The sequence below is a fragment of the Perognathus longimembris genome, chromosome 7, assembly GCF_023159225.1.
Source record: "Perognathus longimembris pacificus isolate PPM17 chromosome 7, ASM2315922v1, whole genome shotgun sequence".
Lineage (NCBI taxonomy): Eukaryota > Metazoa > Chordata > Mammalia > Rodentia > Heteromyidae > Perognathus > Perognathus longimembris.
The window spans coordinates 56,341,538-56,368,997 of NC_063167.1; the positions used below are offsets into that span (position 1 = coordinate 56,341,538).

Genomic DNA, 27,460 nt, shown 5'->3' on the forward strand with positions numbered 1-27,460 from the left:
ATTAGAAGATTTTTTCTTATTGTTTAAATAATTTATGCAAATAATAAAGGCTTTATTGTGATTTAAATGAGCCTAAATACCCTTTTTTTAATCTATGTTATTCTTTATGTAGGGTAAAAGTGTCATATTTCTCCTGTGTTAAATATAGAGTCCTAATTTCCAATCCCATAACTATCTTGGGTATATGATTAAATTATTTATCAACATTTTAGATTATCAATCATAAAAATTATATTTGTTATAGGTAAACTGATTAATATTTTGTAACTGTTATCATAATTTATCATTTATTACCAAAGTAAAAGTTTTGTTCTACAACAAATTTGCTTTTGAAAACAATTCTAATAATTTCCTTATACCCTTTGATAAATTATTCCATAATATAACATTGGAGAAATTTAAGAAGTGAGTGATATTTCTGAAAATATTTAATGACTGGGGTATAATCCCAGACTAGCAAAATTGCTTTCCACATTTATTATTTAATCACTAGAATAAGTAAGCAATATGAGAGAAGTACACATTTTAAGCTCAAAGTTGAACTTACCTATGCAAAGGGTCCCATCATTAGTAATAAACCTGTCTTGATTACTGCTGGATTTAAACCCAGAGGCACACATACAGTAATAACTTCCCTCCGTGTTAGTGCAGTTAGCATTTTCACCACAGGACTGGGTTAAATTTCCACACTCATTATCATCTGTGAACACATCAATTTAAAACATCATTTTATATAATTTTCATGAATTTCTATTATTTTGCAATCTGTTTAGAATTTGAACTACTAAATAGCTTTAAGTAGTGTAGACAGTAAAAGATTTACCTTCACTGGATGGCTTATGATGGGAAATCTTTGCAGTTGCAAAGCAAACCAGGACATATTAATTGAAAAGAACTATACATGTCCACCAAGTCTATATTATAATATGTATGCTAAATTATGAATTTATAATTTGCTTTATGACATTCAAAATGTATCATAGGTAATAATTACAAATTGAGATGCTCTTCTTATATTCTACTTATTTTTATTATTGTTTCCTGAGAAAATTTTGTATTACTGGGTCTATCTTTATATATGATTATGATTACAACCTTCCTTCCTTCCTTCCTTCCTTCCTTCCTTCCTTCCTTCCTTCCTTCCTTCCTTCCTTCTTTCATTGCTTCCTTGCTTCCTTCCTACTTTTTATACACACACAGGCACAAAAACACTGGAGAATTGTGTCATGGTCCATAATACTGTGTTCTTACAGCATAACACAAAATATATGTTAAAATCCTTTTCATTTTTAATTAATTAATTTTAATTTAATTTTTTGTCAAGGTGATGTACAGAGGGGTTGCAGTTACATACATAAGTTATGAGTACAAAAACCCTTTTTATGTATCAGAGAATAAATTTTTATTATCTGCCAAATAAGTTAATGAGATTTCAATTTATAAGAAGTGATTCCAATAGTCTAGAGAGAAAGAATATTTGTGGTAGGCATGAGACCCTGTGGTGGGTTGAATTGTGTCTCAAAAGGCAATGTTCAAATAATAATTCCATCGAGTATTACAGTGTGACTTTATTTGGAAAGAAGATCTTTGTAGATGCAATCAAATTATCATGACATCATACTAAGTTAGGTGTGTCCCAATCTACTGACCGGTGACTATGTAAAATAAAGGAAATTGAGAACAGAGAGGAAAAAGAACTAGGAAGGGAAGTAGAGACTAAAATGATGAAGCTGCTTCCAGCTGAGGAATGCCAAGTAGAGCTCAAAGCAACTACCAAGCTAGAGAAAGGCCAAGACAGGTTCTCTCTCTCTTTAAAATTTTTTTTCTGAATAATTACTTATTTATTGTCAAATAAATAAGTGATGTACAGAGGGGTTACAGTTTCATACATGAAGCAGTGGGTACATTGCTTGTACAATTTGTTACCTCCTCCCACATTTTCCCCCTCCCTCATCCCCCTTTCCCTCTCCCAGAAAGTTGTTTTCTCTCTTTGACTTTTTTTAATGCAGGAAACATGGCTCTTTCTAATCCATTAATTCTAGACTTCCAGCCTCCAAAGCTGTGGGAGAAGCCACCCATTATTTCTTATTTGCTTTGGAAGCCCTGGGAAACTGATAAGACTCACACTGGACAATATATGATAGATAATTTATTAGTAAGACATAGAGAAAGAAAAAGAACTAAAAGAAAAAAAAGAGAAAGGTACATACATAGCATGTTTGGGGCTTGTCTGAATATATAGAAAACCTAATTAGACAGTAGCAAGAGAAATTATCATAGAATAACTGTAAAAATAGGTTTGGTTTGCAAAATGCCTTGACTATTAACCCTTTACTTTAATCAAAGCAAGTTAAAATTTTTATAAAGTGTGAGCACTATATGGTATTTAATTCATATAAAGACTACTGCACTTAAAATTGTGCAACTATGAATTGAAGATTTTTCCAAATCTCCTATAAATATTAGTTCATTAATCCTCACATAAACTCTACAAGATGTGCATTATCCTCTTTCACGAATGAGAAAAATGAAGTTGAGATAACTAAGACATCTCATTTAGGAAGTTTTATTTGGTTTGGTTTTTTATTGTGGTGTTAGACTTTACTCCCTTGACATAGCTACCTTGCTTACATGTTGAGTTTAAATTCTTAGTACCTGTGAAGAAATTCTAGTCCCTAGCCTCTGGCCTGGTTTATCCTTTGGTAAATAGAAAGGCAGAGCAATATGAGAAGAGCCTTGAATTCTCCCAAGAGGGCAACAACTTTAGACAAATAAAAATGGTAAGTTCTCAAAAGCTGTAAATATAGGTAGGCAGATAACTTGAAAGTTTGACACTACAAGATGCCAAAATCTAGAAGGTTGAGTAGCATGTAATACACTTTAAAGTATCAGAACATTTACAAACCAAATATTTAAAGCACTGTGCTTAGATGGCATTTGACAAGGCATTTCAGGATACAGAATTTTGGAAGAAAAGAGGAAAGTTTCTAAAAATACTAATAAAGTAGGATAAATTATGAGTAGTCTTATAAAAATTGCTGCAGAGTTAATACTTGAATATCTACTAAATACCTAATTAAATTCATATCACTACATAGATAATATTAGATATTATCTATTTTGTATAAACAATTATGAAATGCTATATGGCTCTATCAACATTCATACTCAGAAAGCCAGAGTATAGATGTCCATGAATGCAAATAATAGGAATTAAATGAGTTTATTAAAATTAATGGAGACTGCTCATAAATTGAACATAAGCCCCTGAATCAGGTAAAAGAAAATATTTCACCCACATTGGGTTTGATTTAATCATTTAGTTACTCAAATATTTATAGAGTTTCTCAGCTCCCAAATGTGAATATCTATACTGGGAAATAAGGAAAAATTCATCAAAAAGTCAAGATCTATGCCCTCTTGTCAGAGTTCACATTCTAAAGGCAACTTAACATGCAGTATATAATTGAGCTTTTATTAAAATAAAAGTTTTCATTTATATTTCTGAATTTGGCTCCCTACACAGCATACTGGGAGACATTTCCATTAAACTTTAAAAGAAGCTCTGTTCTCAGATCAGTTATTGGTAATTCAGAAAACGATGAAGCTTCTGTCCCTTGTGGATGATTGTTATAAAACTGATCTGCAAAAATGGAAAGGACTCACTACATTTGTGGTATTGGCCAGAATCCATGAAAATGAACCACTAACACCACCTGTTTTAAAAAATAAATTAATATACCAGTACATCAAGTAATTCCAGTATAATTTTATTCTTCTTGGGGAACATGTAAATAGGCAAAAAAAAAAAAAAAACCCAACAGTTGACACTGATTTTTGTTTTTGTTCCTATTGTGTGGATTTTGGCATCTGACTTTATCAAGAATTTGAAAATGAAATGATTTCCTATTATCGCAATATTCCAGATTAGGTATATTATATAGACACATTCCCTAATGGTCTTACTCAAATCTTGTTCAATAAAATACCACTTAGCTAAAAATAACCTCTTCTCCTCCCTAAAGATAGGGCAGATAGGTAAGAAATTATTTTATGAAGCAATATATAAATATGAATTACTTAAATAGCTTTAAACTTTCCAATAACCACCTTCATAATGACAAATCTTCAAGGAGAAATTTCCTTTAGATGGGCATATGATAGGTAAATAAAATTATTTGTGTTCTTATTTCAAATTTTCAAATCAATTTATTAAACTTTCCACTCACTGAAACTTGGCATATAAGTTTTCCTTGGGGATTATGAAATATATATGTAGATGATGATACTCCTTGAAAAATACACTATTATATAGCTAAAATGTTATAAAAATTGTTAATAAGTGGAAATATTTAGCATTATTCCAGGTTTCTAGATTCTTCTCTAGCATGCTGAGCATGACAGGAACACAGACATACATTTTGCCCTGATTTTATGGGATCTATGGCTATTGGTAAAGGTATACAAGGACACATACTGTTAGAAAATAGGACATCTATTGGTTCGCCTTTTGCCTGTGTAAGTAGGCATGGTCAAAACAGTGAATGCATGGTAAGAATTTGGAATTATATTTAATAGGTCAAGGGTGACTATCAACATTTTGTCTTGCAGAAAAATAGGATTAGATTTGCATCTCGAAACTGCTCTGGAATGCTAGCTAAGATTTGGGTTGATGTGATAGAACATTACAAGACTTGATGTAGGCAAAAGGCTATATTTCAGAAATATTTAGATATAGCAAGCTGGGTAAGAAAAAGTAGGCTAAGAGTTGACATCTGTGTCATGTGGCTGATGGCTACATGCAGAAGATAGATAGGTGATGAATGGATGCGTGGATGGATACATGGATAGATGATAGATGGTTAGATAGATAGATCTGGTTAGAGAGGAACAAAAATAATTCTCAGGTTCTAACAAGGCCAGGTTTAGTGGGAAACAAATCCAATTACCAGGAATGAAGAAGTGGACAAGGAGTTTCATGTGGGTTGAAAGAGAGTTCACTTTTGCAAAGATTGACACACCTCAACTGATGTAGGATGAGCAATTCCTTTGAAGAGTTTTACTCCCCCTCCTTTCCTTTCAGAGGATATCAGATTACAGAACAATGTACGCACTGGGTCCTGTATAATTAGGCAAAAGCCAACTCCTTCCCCGTTCCTTTATCCTTGCTTGAACTCGCACTCACACCCCTTCTAATTCCTTTTTCAATCCCAGTTTAAATGAGTGGATCTGTAGCCACTCTTGCTTCTTGTTTTGGCTTTCTGCTTTGTTGTGGTTGTTATTGTTCATATAACATTTTTTACTGGTTTTCCTTTTTATCACTAGTCCTGATAAAGTCCATAGAACTGAAGCTCTGATATTAGAGCAGAGAGAAAGGACAAAAGACCTTTCAAATATTTCTTGTTTTCAACATTAGCCAGATGAATGCTTAGAGTGTTACATAATTTAGCCCAATTTATCAGAAAAACATAATGGGAGGGGTCAAAATAATAAACAAATGCATATATCTGAAATTTCCTCTTCCCAATGTATTCTGTGCAGCGTGCTCTTGTGACTGATGTTGGTAACTCATTTAGTTATCTTGCATTTATATCAATAAATAGATCACTGAAATTCACACCCAACAATATGAAAGAAGGGAACATAGTTTTAAATACTTTCCTATACAGTACATTTTACTTAGGTAATTATTTCAATAACAAAATTATTGTGTGTCTTTATTTTTCTTATGCAAAAGTTTCACCTGAGAAAGGTATAGACATAATCTCTTGGACCCAGTTTTTATATGTAGACAACCTACATGGTTCTAAAGAAACAGTTATTGGTCTTTTGCATTGCTGAATGAAGTATACTTTGTCCAGTATGTCTAAGAGACAAATAAAATTCATCAAATTATCCAATTTGAAGAGAAATATTAAATATTGAGTGTCCTAATGGTGGCACATATATGTCAGCTGAACAGTAAGACTGCATTACTTTCTGGATACAATAAAGTACAATTTCCAAGACATTTTGAGTATTCAAAAATCTGAGCAGGATTTTAATTTGTATTTGCTTTTCCTGATCTATTGACTGATGAAAAGGGAAAATAATTCACAAAGTGAAAATATTCTATTCTCTTTTTGTAGCATTGCAATATTATTGGTTAGGCTAAAATTGATGATAACAACTTGAAAGCCACCGAAGTTGAACAGCAACATCACTCTGGTACACATTTCTCCTCCAGACATGATTGCCAGTGTTGCTCTGTAAATTTGAACACTAAAATGACTATAACCATTATGTGATTCCCTGTGAAACAAGCCCTCTGTGTCAAAAGTGGAACAATGCAGAAGGATTTTTTCCCCCTGCTCAATTCAGACTGCAGGGCTCATTTGTTTGGAAAGCACTGGAATCTTTGTTCTGTTACCTGGTACTCTAATGAGTTTAGAAAAGTCATCATGATCTTAAATTTGTACTTTCTGTGGTTTGTATCTCTGGTGAATACCAAGATAAATACAAAGGTACAGAAGTTAAGGGAAAATAATGGTCAGAGAACTATAATGAAGCTGGAATGGGTTCAGTCAAGAAAACTACTAGAGTTACTGTTCCTACAAAGGAACTTATGTCATTACTATCCTCTATGAAAGACAAGGAAGGGACAGAGGAAATACAGAATTATATCTTTCTTTTCTTCTTGGATTTTTGTTGTTCTTGAATTTTTAAGTGAAGGAGAAAATGCAAGTATGATGCACTGATGAACAAGAAAGATGTAAGCATAAATCCAATTCTAAAGATGAAAGTGCATCCCACCTATCTATTGTGGATTATAAAGTGCAGATTGTAAATCACATTTCCTTCACCATAGATTTAACTAGTCCCATTCAGTGAAGAAAAAGTCAGTCCAAACAAGTAAAAATGACTACAGTTTTAAAGGTAAAAGAAATGCCCTTTCACAAGAAAACAGTGTTTATAATAGAGATTATTATTTTATTTTAAGCCTTTTTAGTGAAAATGTAATTTTTAAACTCTTTGAAAAAACAAGTATTATTTCAATTTTTTTTGAAAGGAAAAATATGACTTTGATGATGGATCAGATTTTGAAAAGGATTTCTGACTAAGACAAGGCAAATAGTACATGCACAGAATGATTGCTGCTGCTGTCTCGGCAAATACTTGTTTTCTGAGGGAAATGTGGAACTTGAGAAAATGTTCCCATTGTATACTGATTTATTATTTCAGATCTCTTTGTCAGAGCTATTAATACATAGAGATTATAAAAATAAGCAAACTGGATACAAATGGAGGCGGCAAATAAAAGGGAGAAAGTCTCATTTTTCTATATACTAGAAACAACTTCTCTTATTGAATGTAGATACTAGGATGAAATCCTGACACATTTATTTTAAGCTATCAATCAATGATTCTGTAAATTTCTTGTTCCTTTGGACCTCTCAGAAGTAATACTAAAGATGAATAGTGATCTGTCAGTCTCTCTGGATTTCAGTGATGATTATAAGGTTGTTTTTGAAAAACTAGCTTTATTGACTTTTTTTCCTAATCTTTGAAGTGATACATATGTAACAGGGAAAATCAAATCATTGATAGAGGTTTCTTATAAAATTTTAGTTGCAGAAACATTGCTAGTTCACGAAGGAAAACAGAATAGTTATCATAATCTCATTAAAAGGATCCAAGGACTGGAATAGCTTGTGTAAGTCTCGGAGACAAAATGACTATGTCCCTATCATTCATCAGCTCAAGTCATTTTTCACTCATCATAATGAAAGATATTTGTAGAAATACACAGACTGGGAGTTGATCACTCATAAGCACTGTCAGAGAACTGTTCAAGATAGCACTCTAGCCAAAAAACAATGAGTTCTTATAAGCAAAACCTCCCGAGATAAAATTAGAAAAGGTTTGAGCTCTGAGTACTGATATGTATATATATATGTATATGTATATATATGAATTATAATGACATATATATGAATTAGAATATATATATGAATTAGAATGACATATATATGAATTAGAATGGACAATGTCTATGATGTAAGTATAAACATACAGTACAGTAGTCTCTTTGTATGAGAGGAGATTGTTTCAAAATCCAGCTGTAGATGTCTCAAGGTGGAAAGCACTGAACACTGTATACATATACTCTGATTTGTTCTATACATATATATCTATGATAAAGGTATAATATGTCTATTATACAATGACATAGTGGAAGCAATTAATAAGCATCAAATAATATTATTACAAGAATATACTTGGGGAGTAATGGGAAGAGCTCTTAACATATTTCATTGTCCCTTAGCAAACTTCATCATAAAATGGTATTGGACATGAACATATACATTTTTCGTAAGTTGAGGACCTTCACCTTTTCTCTTAAAAGTGTCACTTCATGGATCCTCTTCAGCATCATATGTCATTGGATCTGTGTATTTTAGAACTACACTGACACTGTTGAAAATTAGATTTGGATCTTGAATTCCTAATCAAAACTCCAAGAATTAATTTTAAGGCATTAAAAAACCCCATTGCTTTATGGGCCATATTACCAACATATGGGTATCTCTTCAATTATTAGAAGAGTTATTGATTTAAAAGAGTTGTTGGCTCAGTGGTAACAAGAGTGTCAGTAATTTATAGCTACTGAAAGTGAAATTATTCTGAGTGTAATCAGGTATCAGACAATCATCCTAAAAATAATTACCTAAAAGATCAGTTAGAAGTTGCATTCCTCCAAGTCTTTAGCCTTTTACAACTGGTTGGGGATACTAAGTTTTGTGAAGATGATTTAACTAATAGTAGAGACCCTGAAAAAATGATGTCATGCCTTATTTTCTGAACCACTGACATGACTCAACATGGGATTATATAATTTATTATGTAACTTCAAATAAGTGCAAAGGAGGCTGATTCAAAAACTTTGTTCTGCTTGAAAATGAATGTTCAAGATCAGAGTGATTCTGATATTACTATAAAATGTCTCTTTATCACTCTGGTGATTTCCTAGCTCAGAATGTACAGTTACTGTATTTTGTATATTCGGCATCAATCTTTTATGACAAGCCATTGAAATCTCAGAGGTATCTCATTTTTATTTCCTCCATTGTTTTTGATCAAAGCAGATCTTTTGCTTGCATCATAACCTTACAGTTAAGTTCTTTATAACCCTATATAAGATGCAAAAGAAAGAGAAAGCAGCCAGAAAATTGCAGGTGGTTTTTATTAGTCTGTGTTCCTAGTATCTACTTAATTTTTGTATTTATTTTTCCCCTAAGATGCCTATTAGCAAAGTCATTGTAAAACAGAATAAAATTCTTCCATGTAAGTTCTTTCAACCTAAAATGCTTCATCCATCAAAGTAAAATGGTGTTTTGTAGTAGAATCATTGCAAATTGGCATACCAAAATGGCATCTGCATGTTCCCATTCCTCTTATCCTTACACGAAGCAAGGAAGAGAGTCGATTCATTAGTTGAGATACTACTAAGCTCATCAAATAATGTTTTCTGTTCCTGTGTTTCCTCTTATGGAATGTAAGTTGTTTATTTCAAATTCCTATTTAAATATTGATTGTGATATAGTTAATTATACTGTGCAGACTTATTTTCCAAATGGACACTTCTTGGCTCTGGCTAATGTCCCACTGTAGATATTTTGGAGGAAAAAGACACACCATCAAAAGAGAGCTCTGATGATTGGTATGATATAAACTGTTCAGACTTTAAGTTGGGAAAATTAACCCCAGTCCTAGATTTATTTACAGCTTATTCCTTATTTTGAGCAAGTCACCTAATACCATCATGTATCAGCTTTACTTCACCTTTTATTCACACTGAAATTTTGAGCAGAGTTACTTCCAGCAATAAATGAGTTAGTGGCTGAAAGTGGATTTGAATAAGAAAAACTATGATTCCCTGAATTTCTACAATTAAAAATACAAAGTAGCTTAATTCATGATGTAGATCTCGACTCCACATTTTTGATTATGTGGTCCAGAGTTCCTGTAAAATGCATATATACACTTTGGGACTTTCCTTTTCAATTAAAAGATAAGGTTATATATGACAAAATATTTTAGCAACAACCACCTTTAAAACACATAATAAAACTACAATCTGTACAATGATTTTGTATGAGGATAAAATTTAGGTAAAAAACAAGCCAATGATTTCCTTTTTAAGTATGCAATGAAAACACGTATTTGGAGCACTATGTGTTGATAGTGTGCAAACTTTACATGCTAACAGAAACACGGATAGTATAGAGCAACAGACTAACATTTCAGTTGTTTTAGCATTCTTGATAACTATTGGGGATTGTTCACCAAATAATCAAATTTAGTCTGAAAAAATAGGGGAAAATCTTTATTTCACAAGTCACCAATTTTGCAGCAAGCAGTAAAATTGTTTAGCAGAAATGAAGATTAAAAAGAAACTTATTTGAAATAACCTGTTTTAAAGAGCAACAATAGGAAAGAATAAGAGATTATAAGTGTACCCATCTTCTTTCACTTTTAATAAGAAATTAGTTGTTTATATGGATCAGTTAGATGTTAGGTAAAAGTAACTATTTCTTGAAGATTAGGGAAAATCTTTGAATAATACTGTCCTCATGTAATAGATGGCAATCCTACCAGCACAGCGTTATTAAACAGTTTATTCAAGGACATGATGTTAGACAGTTGACTTTCAAATGTAGATTTTGTGCTCATACTTAAAAATATTAGTGAAGACTTACATAATCTCAAATGCATGTGGCATCAAAAATTTTAAGGTTTCTATTATTTTAACAGTGATCATAAACAAAATCAAATCAAGCAAGTGAGCAAATTACTAAAACAATAACTGTTGCTTGGAGTTTTGGTTGAGGAGCTACTGTGGGATGGGAGGAAAACACACTCCAGTCATAAAAGAATAAAGTTTGACTCTGTGACTTTTTCCCTCACTTATTTTCTTCATCTGAATAAAATGGTCACAATAATCCATCTAAAACAATGGCTGGCCCTGGTGATTAATACCATTATCCCAGGTACAAAGCAGGCACAATGGTGGAGTACAGGGGGCCTCCTCTATCATCCACAGTGACAAAAAGAAGCAAAAATAGCAGCCATGTTGGTTCAGGCATTAAAAGTAACTGAGGCCCTTTCTTGAAAATTACCAATGCAGAAAGGGTTTGGGAGTATGGGTCAAATGGTAGAGCACCTGACAAGCAAAACAAGAAGCCCTGAGTTCAGTTTCCAGTACTGAAAATAAAATAATATAAATTAATAAAATAAAACAAAAAGGAAGTGTTAACTATTCTCACCTGTTACAGTCATATTATAGATTACAGGTGCTGTACAAACAGCATGGGGTGTGAAATGTGCTAATGCGCGGATGTGAATAATAATGTGGAGATTGTCAATTTTAGCTCACACTTACATATGCACAGACCCTACCTCTGTGTATGTAAGGCATGTATTTATCAACATCCTATTTGATAATACTGAAAACTTCTGACTGGACTTTATGTCACTATAAGTACTTAACATTCAATATTTATCAGAGAGTCTTCACTAAGTCAATAAGCTCAAAAGCTCACGCATTATATGTATCTCTAAGATTAAGATGAATAGATTACAGAACTCCTATTGACTCATAACATTCCTAGTAAATCTTTAGAATTTATAGAAGTTGCAAAGAACAGTGAAAAGAATAAAATCCAAAACTCCAGGGTGATCCATATTAAAAGAAACCCAGAGGAAATAGTATTTGTGTTGTGGTTGTTTTGCATCTGTGCCAGCACTGGTTCTTGACCTCAGCATCACACTCTTGTTTGGCTCTTTCAAGGCTGTCACTGTACCACTTTAACCACATTTCCACTTCTAGTTTAGTTGTTGTTGTTGTTAATTGGAGATAAGAATCTCGTGGGTTTATCTGCCAGGGCCTGGTTTCAAACCATTAACTTCAGGTCTCAGACTCTGGAGTAGCTAGGATTACACCTAGTCAATAGTTTTATTCCTGTAACAATCTACATGATTTCACTACTGTCTACACTTACCCTCAGTACAATGACATGTACGTTGAATTACAAAGGGGAAAAGTTTGGGATATAATTTCTTGTTTAAAAGATGTGGAAAACACAGCATACATATACGTAATTTCCTTATTGGCAAAGTTCTTGCAAATTCTCTCCAATTCTGTTTTCTCAATTTTATTCCAGTCACAAGACCTTTCACATGATTTCTCAGCCAACATACATGTGTGTAAGGTTCTGGGCATACGGCTTTTGTACTACAGCAGCACTCCATCTGGTGAAGCCACTTGCCCCAGTCTTCCCGCAAAGCATGGGAAGTTTGGTTGAGGGTAAGATTACCAGAGACCCCGCTTGCAGCAGGTGCAGGCCTCTCAGCTAGGAACATCAGAGTGAATTCAGTTGCAAAGCACATGTTTCTGTAGTTTTAAGGGAAGCCAGACAGGTGGTACCCTTAGGTTTTAGCATTTGCATTTTTGTTTCAAATATCACATTTGCTCTGCTTCATTCTTCTGTTTTCCTTCCCAATTTAGTCTTTTTCCCCTTAGGAGCTAGCTTCAATACATTAAAAATAGATTTATTGTTTTACAAATTATATTGCTATTACCTATAAGGAGTTACATTCAACACATCAGTTTAAAAGTGTAATCATTCATGATCGATGTCATCCTTTCATCATTCTCCCTCATTCCTCCCAACCTCCCTCTTCAAAATAGCTTATGTCTTGTTCATAGATTAGAATTAAACAAAAAACCAATTTAGTGTCCAATTTCTGTTTCTTTTTAAACAAAATTTATTTTGTTTTATGTTGCAGGGTAAATATCTCCTCATATCCTTAATCTTGAAATACATATATATATGTCTATATGTGTATGCATATAGATAGATGTATATATGTATGCATATGTATACAGATATATCCTAATTCTGCAAATACATACACACAAAACACCCATATATTGCAATCAGCTCTGAGAAATTCTTAGTGATTATTTTGCTTATAGTTAAAACAATGCATCATGGCTGGGTGGGATGGGACATACCTACAATCTCAGCCACTCAGGAGTTGCAGATAAAGAGACTCACAATTTGAGACCAGTCTTTGCAAACAGTGACAACTATATCAATCAAGATGCTAGGAATAATTGTTCCCACCTTTAACCCTAGCTATATAAAGGACTGTATAGGATGATGCTATTCAAAGTCAAACTTAGGACCCTCTGTCCCCAAATAATGAATCCGTATGTGAAAAATAACTAAAACAAAATAGAATTGTGAACCTGACTCAAGAGGTACAGCACTCACCTATTAACTGTTAGGAGATCCTGAGATCAAACCCGAGCGGTACTGGCAAAAAGTGTACTTGGGAATTTTATCCATAAGTGTATGCTAAAATTAACATGATGGATAATAGATTGTGAGTGAGGATGTGGAACATGTAGGCTCTCTCATTGTGTAAGGGAAGCTGAATGTCTGAGCCATTTTGCTGAACATTCTGTGTCTTTCTGATGTAGTTCAGTACATCCTTACACAAGAAACAAGCATTATCAACACGCCAAAAACTGAACAAAGAAACCACAGATCTTAATAATTGCATAGACCAACTAGACTTAACTGACATCTACAGAATATTCCACCCAGCAACAACAGAATACACATTCTTCTCTGCAGCACATGGAACATTCTCCAAAATAGATCACATCTTAGGGCACAAAGAAAATCTGTACAAATTCAGAAGTATCAAAACCATTCCCTGCATTCTCTCAGACCACAATGGAATAAAATTAGAGCTCAACTCAAACAGCCACCACAGAAAATCCTACAATTCATGGAGACTAAACAACACACTGCTGAACCATCAGTGGGTCATTGAAGAAATTAAAATGGAAATTCAAATGTTTATGGAATTCAACCAAGTTGAGGACACAAAGTACCAGCTACTTTGGGACACAGCAAAGGCAGTACTCAGAGGAAAATTTATATCTCTGAGTGCATACTCCAACAAACTGGAGAAACAGCAACTCAATAATTTAAGGAAGCACCTTAATTTTCTGGAGAGAGAACAGCAAGCCAAACCCCAAGTCAATAGATGGAAGCAAATACTTAAAATCAAATCAGAATTAAATCAATTAGAGACAAAAAAAACCGTTGAAACAAAACAAAGAGTTGGTCCTTTGAAAAAATCAACACGATAGACAGACCCCTGGCAAACCTGACCAAAAAACGAAGGCAGCACACTCAAATAAACAAGATAAGAGATGAAACAGGTAACATCACCACAGAAATAACCAAAATTCAGAAAATAATAAGGGACTATTTTGCAAACCTTTATGTCAACAAATTCAAGAACTTGGAAGAAATGATTTACTAGAAAAAATTCATATCCCCAAACTCAACCATGAAGATTTAAACCTTCCAAACAGACCCATATCCAGTATTGAAATAGAAACGGCAATAAATGATCTCCCATCCAAGAAAAGCCCAGGTCCAGACGGATTCACTACAGAATTCTACAAGGCCTTCAAAACAGAACTCACACCAATATTTCTCAAACTCTTCAATGAAATTGAAAGATAACGTTCACTACCAGACTCATTCTATGAAGCCAGTATAACCCTCATCCCAAAACCAGGCAGAGACTCATCACAGAAAGAGGACTACAGACCCATCGTCCTGATGAACATAGACACAAAAATTCTCAACAAAATTCTGGCCAATCGACTTCAGCAAGTCATCAAAAAAAATCATACACCACGATCAAACTGGATTCATCCCAGGGATGCAAAGTTGGTTTAATATACGCAAGTCAATTAATGTAATCCACCACATCAACCAGAGCAAGGTAAAGAACCACATGGTTTTATCTCTGGATGCGGAAAAAGCGTTCGATAAAATCCAGCACCCATTTATGCTAAAAGCCCTGGAAAAACTGGGATTCCAGGGAACATTCCTGAATATAATCAAGGCAGTTTATGACAAACCAACAGCAAGTATAACTCTAAATGGTGAAAAACTAAAGCAATTCCCTTTAAATTCAGGAACAAGGGAGGGATGTCCACCCCTGCTCTTCAACATAGTACTAGAATTCCTATCCAGAGCAATTAGGCAAGAAGAAAATATAAAGGGGATCCAAATAGGAAAAGATGAAGTTAAACTTTCTCTCTTCACAGATGACATGATCATATACCTAAAGAATACCATAGACTCTACCCCCAAGCTACTAGAGCTGATCCAAAACTTTGGCAAAGTTGCAGGATATAAAATAAACCTTCAAATATCAACGGCCTTTCTCTATGCTAACGACCCAAAGACCGAGGCTGAAGTCAGGAAAGCAATTCCTTTTGCAATAGCTCCCAAAAACATAAAATACCTAGGAATAACCTTAACCAAAGAAGTGAAAGACCTCTTTGGTGAGAACTTTAAAAGCTTGAAAAACGAAATTAAGTCAGAACTAAGGAAATGGAAAAACCTCTCATGCTCCTGGATTGGGAGGATTAATATAATCAAAATGGCAATATTGCCTAAGGCTATCTACAAATTCAATGCAATACCCATTAATATCCCAACACCATTTTTTAATGAAATAGAGGAAACAATCCAGAAATTCATATGGAACTATAAAAGACCTAGAATAGCAAAAACACTCCTAAGCAGAAAGAACAGTGCTGGAGGAATTACACCCAACTTCAAGCTGCATTATAAAGCTATAGTAATAAAAACAGTTTGGTATTGGCACCGGAAGAGGCCTGAAGACCAATGGAACAGAATTGAAGACCCAGAAATGAACCTACAGAACTACACCTACTTAATCTTTGATAAGGGAGCTAAAACAATCGTATGGAAGAAAGATAGCCTCTTTAACAAGTGATGCTGGCAAAACTGGTTCAACTCATGCAACCAACTAAAACTAGATCCTTATATATCACCCTGCACCAAAATCAATTCCAAATGGATTAAAGACCTCGAAATCAAAACAGACACCCTGAAAACACTAAAGGAAGGAGTAGGAGAAACACTTGGGCTCCTTGGCAGAGGACAGAACTTCCTTAACAAAGACCCAGAAATGCTACAAATCAATGAAAGGTTGGACAAGTGGGACTGCATCAAACTGCAGAGCTTCTGCATGGCAAAGTACATAGCTCGCAAGATAAACAGAAAGCCCACAGACTGGGAGAAGATCTTTACCGGACATTCAACAGACAAAGGCCTCATATTTAAAATATATGCAGAACTAAAAAAATTACCTTCTTCCAAAACAAAACCACAAAGAACCAATAGCCCCCTCATCAAGTGGGCTAAAGACTTACAAAGAGACTTCTCTGATGAGGAAATAAGAATGGCCAAGAGACATGAAAAAATGCTCTACATCACTGGCCATAAAAGAAATGCAAATCAAAACAACATTGAGATTCCATCTCACCCCAATAAGAATGTCATATATCAAGAAAACTAACAATAACAATTGTTGGAGGGGATGTGGCCAAAAGGGAACCCTACTTCATTGTTGGTGGGAATGTAAACTGGTTCAGCCACTCTGGCAAGCAGTATGGAGATTCCTCAGAAGGCTAAATATAGATCTCCCCTATGACCCAGCAGCCCCACTTTTGGGTATCTATCCAAAAGACCACAAACATAATCACAGTAATGTCACCAGCACAACAATGTTCATCACAGCACAATTTGTCATAGCGAGAATCTGGAACCAACCCAGATGACCCTCAGTAGACGAATGGATCAGGAAAATGTGGTACATATACACAATGGTATTTTATGCCTCTATCAGAAAGAATGAAATTGTCCCATTTGTAAGGAAATCGAAGGACTTGGAAAAGTTATACTGTGAAGTGAGCCAGACCCAAAGAAACATGGACTCTATGGCCTCCCTTATTGGGAATAATTAGTACAGGTTTAGGCAAGTCATAGCAGAGCATCACAAGGCCCAATAGCTATACCCTTAGAAACACATAAGATGATGCTAATTGAAATGAATTCCATGTTATGGAAACAAGTGATATATCACAGTTGTAACTACTTTCAACGTCCTATGTGTATGTGTAGTTTCTATTATTGATAATGTTTTGTATCACCTTCCTATGTTTGTACCTACACTATCTCTGTAATCTTATCTGAGTATATTGGAAACCGTGTTTACTGGTATTGGAAGTAGGAAATTCAAAGGGAATACCAAATTCGAGAGGCACAGGGTAAAAAAAGAGAAATAACTACAAAAGCAATACTTGCAAAACTCTTTGGTGTAAGTGAACTGAACAACTGGGGGGGGGGGGAGGGAAAGGGGGGGAGGGAGGGGGGCATGAGGGACAAGGCAACAAACAGTACAAGAAATGTATCCAATGCCCAACGTATGATACTGTAACCTCTCTGTACGTCAGTTTGATAATAAAAATTTGAGAAAAAAAAAAAAAAGGAAACACATAGCTATAATATACAGTATGGTTCTGAGAAGCGACACAGCCTTTCTCTAGGAAATGCTTTTTTATCCAATCACAGGAGTCTTAAAAACTTTTCCTGGAGTATATGCATTTACTTATGTTATGCACCATTGAGTGTGTGTGTGTGTGTGTGTGTGTGTGTGTGTGTGTACGTGCATGCACTTGCATGCATGTGTGCATATGTGTTGGTACCGGATCTCAAATTCAGAGCCTAGGTACTGCCCTTAACCTTTTTTGCTCAAGGCTGACTACCATTTGAGTCACAGCTCCACTTCTGGCTTTTTGCTGGTTAATTGAAAACAGGATTCTCTCACAGATGGATTTGCCTATCTGGACTGGCTTCAACCTGTGATCCTAGATCTCAGCCTCTTGAATAGCCAGGATTACAGGTGTGAGCCATCAGCACCCAGCAAATGCACCATCTTTGGAGAACGTTTTCATATGACAAGTGGAGTCTAGTGACTTCATAAAGACTGAACAGTGCTTTTGTGAAGGATGTGAAATGATTGACAGCAATGAGAAGAGTCTCAGTGACTGGGGGATATGGTAGGGTGCCGGGCTGTCAGTAGTGTTATTCAATATGAGGTCCCCTTTCTACAGACAGCTTGGTGACAATTGAGCCATAAGGCTCCTATTTCTGTTTATAACAACAATAAACATGGTGCCAGAATTCCATTTATTATCTAAAAAAAAAAAAAAAAAAGAATGTCATATATCAAGAAAACTAACAATAACAATTGTTGGAGGGGATGTGGCCAAAAGGGAACCCTACTTCATTGTTGGTGGGAATGTAAACTGGTTCAGCCACTCTGGCAAGCAGTATGGAGATTCCTCAGAAGGCTAAATATAGATCTCCCCTATGACCCAGCAGCCCCACTTTTGGGTATCTATCCAAAAGACCACAAACATAATCACAGTAATGTCACCAGCACAACAATGTTCATCACAGCACAATTTGTCATAGCAAGAATCTGGAACCAACCCAGATGCCCCTCAGTAGACGAATGGATCAGGAAAATGTGGTACATATACACAATGGAATTTTATGCCTCTATCAGAAAGAATGAAATTGTCCCATTTGTAAGGAAATCGAAGGACTTGGAAAAGTTATACTAAGTGAAGTGAGCCAGACCCAAAGAAACATGGACTCTATGGTCTCCTTTATTGGGAATAATTAGTACAGGTTTAGGCAAGTCATAGCAGAGCATCACAAGGCCCAATAGCTATACCCTTATGAACACATAAGATGATGCCAAGTGTAATGAACTCCATGTTATGGAGACAATTGTTATATCACAGTTGTAACTACTATCAACGTCCCATGTGTATATGTAGCTTCTATTATTGATGATGTTCTTGTATCACCTTCCTGTGGTTGTACCTACATTATCTCTTTAATCTTATCTGATTATATTGGAAACCGTGTATACTTGTATTTGATGCAGAAAATTGAAAGGGAATACGAAATTTGAGAGACACAGGGTAAAAAAAAGACAAACAACTACAAAAGCAATACTTGCAAAACTGTTTGGTGTAAGTGAACTGAACACCTCTGGGGGGGGGAGGGTGGAAGGGACAGGGGGAGGAGGGGGGGTATGAGGGACAAGGTAACAAACAGTACAAGAAATTTATCCAATGTCTAACGTATGAAACTGTAACCTCTCTGTACATCAGTTTGATAATAAAAATTTGAAAAAAAAGAAATGTATTCAATGCCTAACGTATGAAACTGTAACCTCTCTGTACATCAGTTTGATAATAAAAATTTGAAAAAAAAAAGAAACAAGCATTTGTCCTTCCACTAGAAAGGAATATTAATACATGTCCATACTCACTTGTATATGAATAATCATAGCAGATTTATTCATCATAAGCTAAAAACAACCCCAGTGTATATCAAGGATTGAATGTGTAACCGAGTGAAATATATGAGTGACAAAGGAGAAGAAATAAACTCATGATATTTCTATAATAGGAACAAATCACAAAAAAAGGATGGGGACAAAGGAGGCAGAACTTGAAAGTTCATACTTTAGGATTTTGTGTCACTGAAAAAGACCCAGGCTGGTGACAGTCAGTCAGTGGCCTCACTGTAAGACTTACTATGATACATTTTATAAGCATCATTTGGGGTAATGATAATGTTCCAGATATTGATTCTGAGACTGGTTAGATGTCTTTAAAAATTCACAAAGTCTCACCCAAGTATAAATTTAACATGGGTGAATATTGTTATAGGGAACTGATACCTCGATGAATTAGATTTTTTCAAAGTGTCCAGAGATACGTTTTTCTAATATATTCTTGAGTAGAAGAAAACAAGATGGGATGACTTTATTCATAGAAAGAAAAGTTACACTCATTTAGACCATGTGATGATGGTGCAAAGAACTACAAAGGGATGGCTCGAACAAAATAAGAACCTAGAGTTAGACATGTGTGCAGTGATAACACGTGTATGATGGGAGAATTTGGAGCTGCTGCTTTTCATCTAGCTTTATGAGAAATTGAGCATAAACTTACACTAGTAAATAAAATTGATATCCCAAGTCTCAATTTTGTGTGTAATTAATTGACATACTCTAGCAGGTGTTTGTGTAGAAGTCAGTAAGAACCTGACATAAGAAAATGCATTCATTAAGTAAAAAGGAAATTAACAAGTATGTATCCAAAAAGGGACTTGTTCAATTATAATAAAATTCTCCTTGGCTTTTGGATCCAATTCAAGTACTAAATGATTTCAGCATTCCAGATGTCTTCTAGATTAAAAGTAACTCATAGTCATGTATATTTCTGAGTTAATAATCTTTGTTCCTGTTGTTGTGTGTTCCAGATTTCTGTAATTAGAGGTATTTCCTTTTCCTGTATAAAAAAAATCAGCATTGTTTGCACAGTGGTTCAAGCCTCTAATCCTAGCTACTTGGGAGGTATGGATGAGGGCATGGTTATTGAGATTTAATATCAACTGATAGCTGGATGCAGTGGCATGTTATACTCAGCCAGGAGGTCCTCAGTAAGAGAGAGAGAGAAAAAAAAACCTCTTGTTTTCAGTTCCTGGAGTTAATTTCAATAAATATTATTTTCTGTGATCAGATGCACATAGGCATTGTGCCTTTCTGTTCCTCTCCTATGGAGAAAAAGAAAATTTGGCAGCTGCTTAGGAGTTGAAGCTTTATTTATAAAATCAAAAAATTGAGAAGAAATCTTTGCAACTAGCTTACCACTGAGAACACTGACAGTAGTCTAATGGAATTTATGAACAGTTCTTACGAAAAAACTTCTTGGGGCTGGGAATATGGCCTAGTAGTAATATGCTCGTTTCCTATACATGAAGCCCTGGGTTTGATTCCTCAGCAGCACACGTATAGAAAAAGCCGGAAGTGTGCTGTGGCTCAAGTGGTAGAGTGCTAGCCTTGAGCACAAAAGAAGCCAGAGACAGTGCTCAGGGCCTGAGTTCAAGCTCCAGACTGGCAAAAAAAAAAAAAAAAGAAAAGAAAAAAAAAGAGAGAATTTTTTCACAGAATTACATGGTTGGAATACACTAGAAGGGTCAGGTAGTTCATTTCTCATATTTAATAAAAGATAAGAATTTTTATGATATAAAAATCTGCAGAATGTTTGGATCAGCTCTAGTAGCTTGGGAGCAGATTTTATGGGGTTCTTTAGCATCATGTCATCTGTGAAGAGAGAAAGGTTAACTTCATCTTTTCCTATTTCTATCCCCTTTATGTTTTCTTCTTGCCTAATTGCTCCGGCTAGGAATTCTAGTACTATGTTGAAGAGGAGGGGAGAGAGGGGACATCCCTGTCTTGCTCCTGATTTTAAAGGGAATGGCTTTAGCTTTTCACTGTTTAGAATTATCCTTGCTGTTGGTTTGTCATAGACTGCCTTTATTATATTCAGGATTGTTCCCTGGAATCCCAAATTTTCCAGGGCTTTTATCATAAATGGGTGCTGGATTTTATCAAAAGCCTTTTCTGCATCCAGAGATATAACCATGTGATTCTTTACCTTGATGTGGTGGATTACATTAATTGACTTGCGTATATTGAACCAACTTTGCATTCCTGGGATGAATCCAGTTTGATCATGGTGTATGATTTTTTTGATGACCTGTTGAAGTCGATTGGCCAGAATTTTTTTGAGAATTTTTGCATCAATGTTCATCAGGGAAATCAGTCTATGGTCTCCCTTATAGGGAATAATTAGCACAGGTTTAGGCTAGTCACAGCAGAGGATCACAAGAGCATAATACCTATGCCCCTATGAATGCATAAGATGGTGCTAAGTGAAATGAACTCCATGTTATGGAAAGGACTGTTACATCACTGTTGTAATTACTTTCAACATGCCATGTGAAACTGTAGCTTCCATTGTTGATGATCCTCTTGTATCCCCTCCCTGTGGTTCTACCTGCACTATCACTGTATCTTATCTGAGTACATTGGAAACTGTATATACTGGTATTAGAAATAGGGAAGTGAAAGGGAATATCAAAATCGAGAGTCAAAGGATAAAAAGACAAATGACTCCAAAAGCAATACTTGCAAAATCATTTGGTGTAAAGCAACTGAACAACTCATGGGGGGAGAGGGAAAGAGGGAGGGGGGGAATGAGGGAGGAGGTAACAAACAGTACAAGAAATGTACCCAATGCCTAACATATAAATCTGTTACCTCTCTGTACATCATTTTTGCAATAAATAGAAAAAAAATCTGCAGAATGTATTTATGACAAAGTCTTGTTGTAACTCATCCTATCACTTAACATGTTTCACCTTAAAAATATTTCCCCAAATGTAACCAAAATGTCTAATTGGAGATTTTCACCCTATTTCTCATTGTATGATTGTTTCTGAAGCCCCAATGAAAATCAAATAGACATGAAATGCTCATAATAGCAGAGGTGAAGATAATATGTGAAAATACTAGCTATTATGAAACCCATGAGATGATTATGTCTATTTCTTTTGTGTTATGTACAATTATTAAATGAGAGTACAAAAAGTTATACTGTAATTGTTTTTTAACCTGTAAAATCTTACAATGAAAGCATCTACCTCATATAACTGATGAGAGTTATATGAGCCAATTACAAAAGCCATTGCACTGAGAAGATCCTCAGTAAATACTAGTTGGCATTATTTGTAGCATTTGTTATAGTATTGATGACTGTTTTATGTATGAACACATTGTGTAATATTAAATCTAATCACAAATAACTTTACTGCATATTTTAGTTTTCTTCAGTTTTTCCAGAAGAGGCTGCTAAGAATATTAAGTATATCTATCTTATGTTATGAATTAAGTAATTATTAATGTAAAACCAAAAGTAAATACAGTTTTAATGACAAATTATTAAATATTATTTTCTGTTTGTTAATAACCTTGATATAATTAAGATACCTTGCTCTGTAAATTTCACTTTATGTTCAGTATTTATTTTGATTCGTTTTCAGGCTGAGTATCTCTTTTCATGGTCTCCTTTCTAATCTGATTCATGACCCTTTCCTTGCCGGTTATGAGTTCTACCCTCTAGATCATTTGAAAAATATGATGAAAAATTTATTTGAGCCTTACATAAATTTTCAGTCATACATTTTAATTAAATATTATTTTATGAATTTTTGCCTATTCATTGTGGAAATACTACAAGGATAATAGTAATACAGGCAAGAAATTTTGACCTTTAAAGCTTGTAGATAGAGTGCTAAACTGGTAAGTCAAAACCTGACCAGGCAGTGGTGGCTGATACCTGTATATCCTAGCTACTCATGAGGCTGAGATCTGAGGAACATGGTTCACAAAGCCAGTTCAGGCAAGAAAGTTCCTCACACTCTTTACTCCAATTATTTAACAAAAGCCGGAAGTACAACTGTGGCTTAAGCAGTAGAGCACTAGCATTGAGCAGAAAAGTTCAAGGACAACTCCCAGGTTCTGACTCCAAGCTTCAAGACCAGCACAAAAAGAAATAAAAGAAAAACAGAACAAAACCCCCACAATATGCCTGATTCGTGAATGGGAACAGTAGGCTACATAAAGAATAAAGAAATGAAAAGAACAATGGAATGAGAAAATGAGGCTGGGAAAGTAATCTTTGGAATCACAACCTTATGGGAAACAGAAAGAAGACCACCAATCAGAGAACCATCCAATCCTAATATTTAATGGAAAGCCAGGCTCTGCAATGAGGAAGACCAAGAAAGGTTGCCAAAAAGACACTGGGGCTCAACTCTGGCCTTGGCCATGGCATGGCTATTGGCACACGCTTGCTTTCTCTATCATTTGTTTTCTCATAAACTTTTCTGTCATTTTACTCATGCTCCACATCTTTCTTGAATTATTCTCTTGTCAGATCCAAGTAACGAGGTTGTTTAGTTGCCCTAAATTTTCTGGTAATATTTGTTATATTGGCTGAACACTAAGAGATTAAGTATGATTTTTTTTCTGATTTAGACTCATAAAATTCTTACAGAATTATGAATATAAAATTAATTTCATTCTCCAAAAACAGTTTTCTTCCCAACTCAGTACATTTTCTTAAGACATCCCATTTTAAAACACATGTGCTATTTCGTTCCTGCTTTAAATTTCTCCTAAGGCAGGACACAATGTGATCCATTAGGAACTCAAAACTGGAGAGTTAAATGATTGATAATTGGAAGTGCTTTTGACTTTAAGTAACAGAAATTTCATTTCAAAGTGGCTTAACCCATGATAATTAATTATGTCACAAAATACCAAGTGTAGCAATAGGCAGTAGAGTATTCAGTTGACTAACAACACAAGTCACCAAGGTAATTTCTTCATTGTCCTCTGTCATATGAAAGGTTGATAGCTTTCTCTTGGGCTAGCTGTCTTCCTGGTCATAAGATGACTTAAAAATTTTTTTTTTAATTTCTGTTTTGACAGTATGAGCACACATATTAAGAAAAAGTTAAAAACTAGACTATAAAACAAATCTCTGAAAGACTTTTAGGATATTTTCAGTAGCTAATGGTTTCTCTGGAGTTGCTGAAAGTTAGGATGCATTCAGTGACAGGGTGGATTTTCAAAGATCCTTACCAGGAAAAGGAGAGGAGACTGTTTTGGCATAGAGTATGAGAGTTTGGTGGGGGCAGACAAACAGCAGGCATTGAATGGCCTGGGATAGTATTCACAATGATTCTTCCAAGACAAGAAGATTTATGTGACAGGCAGCATAGTGACCACACAAAAAGATGTGCTAAGATAAATTCTATACTTATAATTAAAAGAAAGCATATGCATCCAATTTAACCAGTAATGAAAATCACCAGAAAACAATTAGCAGGTCTAGGGTCTCTACACATAGATTCACTGGATTCAGTTCCTGGAACAGGTATTTTTGTTTATTTTATTTTTTAATCTAAATTCATTGTCAAGATGATGTACAGAGGGATTACAGTTACATATGTAAAATAGTGAAAATTTTTCTTGTCAAACTTGCTTAAACATTTCAAAAAAAATTTAAATTGTTGTACAAATGGGTTTCATTTCATGTCAATTTATGTGTACAATGAATCTTGATCAATGTAACACCTCCCATCATTCTAGCCCCTTTATCTAACTCTCTTCTCTCAAGTTGCCTGATAAAGATGTGAGAGCAGTAAGTTTCTATTAAGAAAGATCTCAGGAAATTTTTTCAAAAGCCAAATAGAAGTTCTAAAATGAAATATAATAATAATAAAGTTAATTGATTAAGCTGATTTCATAATATATTATAACTATAAAAATATCAAGGAGAAAGAACTGAAGGAATGAGAGCAAATAATAAAAAAATTACAATCTTGAAGAAGAGAAGACCAATTGATTGAAATTACCCAGAAAATAAATGACAGTTGTTATTTTAAAAGAAGACAGAAAAACATTTTCAGAATTGAAGACAAGAATGTTTAATCAGATAATATGATTATGAACAAGATAAATATGAAAAAACGTAATTTGGAAACAACATAGTAACACTGAAGAGATACTTTAATATTCAGATGATATTATAAACAGTATGGAGAAAGGACAAATGGCTTATAAAGAAAATACACAAAAGCATGTGAGGACACAGTTCCTAATCAGAAACCCCTAGAAAATAATCTATGCTATACCTTCAAAGTTCTTAAGAAAATATACCTTTTAACTCAGAATGTTGTAATTAGAACAGGAAAAAGTCTAGGTAGACAAACACTACAAATGTATACTGAACCTTGGGCAAAAAGCAATGACTTAGAAGGAATAATAAACTTGAATGGTGAGAAATGGATAAATACCTAGGTAAATCTGAAATGGTACAATATAAACCACACTTTCTGTTGTGTCTACACACAACAGAAAAAAGCTTTCAGGTATAAAATGATCTAAGAGGAAAAAAAAATGTGCTGTGAGAACCTTCTAATTCAGAAAGAAAGGGAAATTTGTGACTAAAAAGCTTTGAAGAAACAAATTTAATGAAGAGTTCATATGAATGAATGTGTATATCAGTGGTAGACTATTTTTCTTGCCCCATGCTAAACCCTGGATTTAGTCCTCAGAAACACACACACACTTTCACAAATTAAGAAAATCAGCTAATTAATAGATTAAGTAAAAAGCACCTAATATTGTACAATAACTCAGGAAAAACACAAACAAAAATGAAATAAAAACTACTGTGTGAATCAGGGTAGAAAGGATGTCAACACTATTACTTTGGGGAAAGAAAAACAGTAGAAGCAATAAAATCAGCTTAAGAGAGAAGGGAAGAGAATGTGATAGTATAATAATAAGTTATCTCTTGTAGTACCTGATGAACCAGTGCTGTGTAAAGATCAAAATGAGTGGTTTGAAATTATCTCTGTACCCTAATCATGTTTATATGCTTTTTTCTTACATGTAGAGTTAAATTTAAGCTATTTTTTTCTTGTGGTTAAATTTAAAATCTCCAAATACAATTCTTTTTTACGCATTTTAAGTTTTTCTCTTCTGTTAATTCCTAGTAAAATAAGTGTTGGAACATTTTCATAAAGTGAGTTATAAAGATGTGAGTTGTGGAAGGGGAATGAGCTCCCTCCGACATCGCAGTTTTACCACTTCAGAGAAACTTTTACTCCTAGAAAGACAACCCAAGTAAGTTCTAACAGTACAGGGATTCTGGCCAGGAAGGAAAAATCGGCTTTGCTGGCCTGAAAACACAGATTTGAGCTCCAGGCAGCATCTCGCTGTCACACCAGTGCCGGCGCCGGCACAGAGCCCTTGCACTCTGAGCACCTAAAGCACACACCGGCGACCAAGGAGAAATCCTCCAGATGGCGGCAGACACATGTGGATCGCAAGCAGAGCATGGATGGGCCGAAACCAGAGAGAAAGTGTGAGTATCCCACAAAAGACATTCTTACTCCTGCCCACAGAGCAGCTTCTGGGAGGTAGCCCTTCCCCCACAGCCAGAGCAAAGCGCCATCTTTGACACTGGCATAAGGTCAGACCAGACTGGAACTAAAGCAGGCCTGGGGAAAGCGAGGACAAAGGGGCCATCTTTGAAAAGGGCAAGAAGACTGATGAGTGAGAGCCAGCTCCGCCCAGGAGAACAACCCCTGCCCAGGCAGGAGGCTCATCCCTGGCCCTGGCTCACACAGGTGAACTCAGCCAGAGGTGCCCCACCCTGTCCACTGGAATTTCTAAATTAAAACCAAAAGTGGCGAGCAGCTACAGGCGGCACGGAACAACCAGTTGGGAGACCAAACAGTTCCCGAGACAGGATAAATGGTCCCATCACAGAGGAATCCCAATTCCCAGCACAAAACAGAGCTGAATTCATGGTCAGCTCTGCCCAGGAGGCCACCTTGCCCAGGAGGGAGGAAACTCCCCCAGGCAAGCGACTCTCAGCCAGGTGAACCAGGCCAGGAGCGCCCCTCCCTGCTGAGTCCACAGCCTATTCAAAGCCAGGCTTTAAAGGCAGAAGCCCTGCGGCAGAAAGGAGGAGGCACGGTTCCCAAGACTGTTCACATCC

At 35.2% G+C, this 27,460-nt stretch overlaps 1 protein-coding gene across 2 annotated transcripts in view; it reads right to left on the reverse strand.

The window, feature by feature from the left end:
• Adgrl4 (adhesion G protein-coupled receptor L4) overlaps window positions 1–27,460 on the reverse strand; it is a 123,252-nt gene that overhangs the window by 62,409 nt on the left and 33,383 nt on the right. Inside the window, exon 3 of one of the 2 annotated variants that reach the window (XM_048351646.1) lies at window positions 548–700. The exons of the other annotated variant lie outside the window; for it this stretch is intronic. Within the exon in view, the coding sequence (XP_048207603.1) occupies window positions 548–700 (153 nt within the window). The remainder of the gene's footprint in view (window positions 1–547; window positions 701–27,460) is intronic. 2 annotated transcript variants of the gene reach the window in all.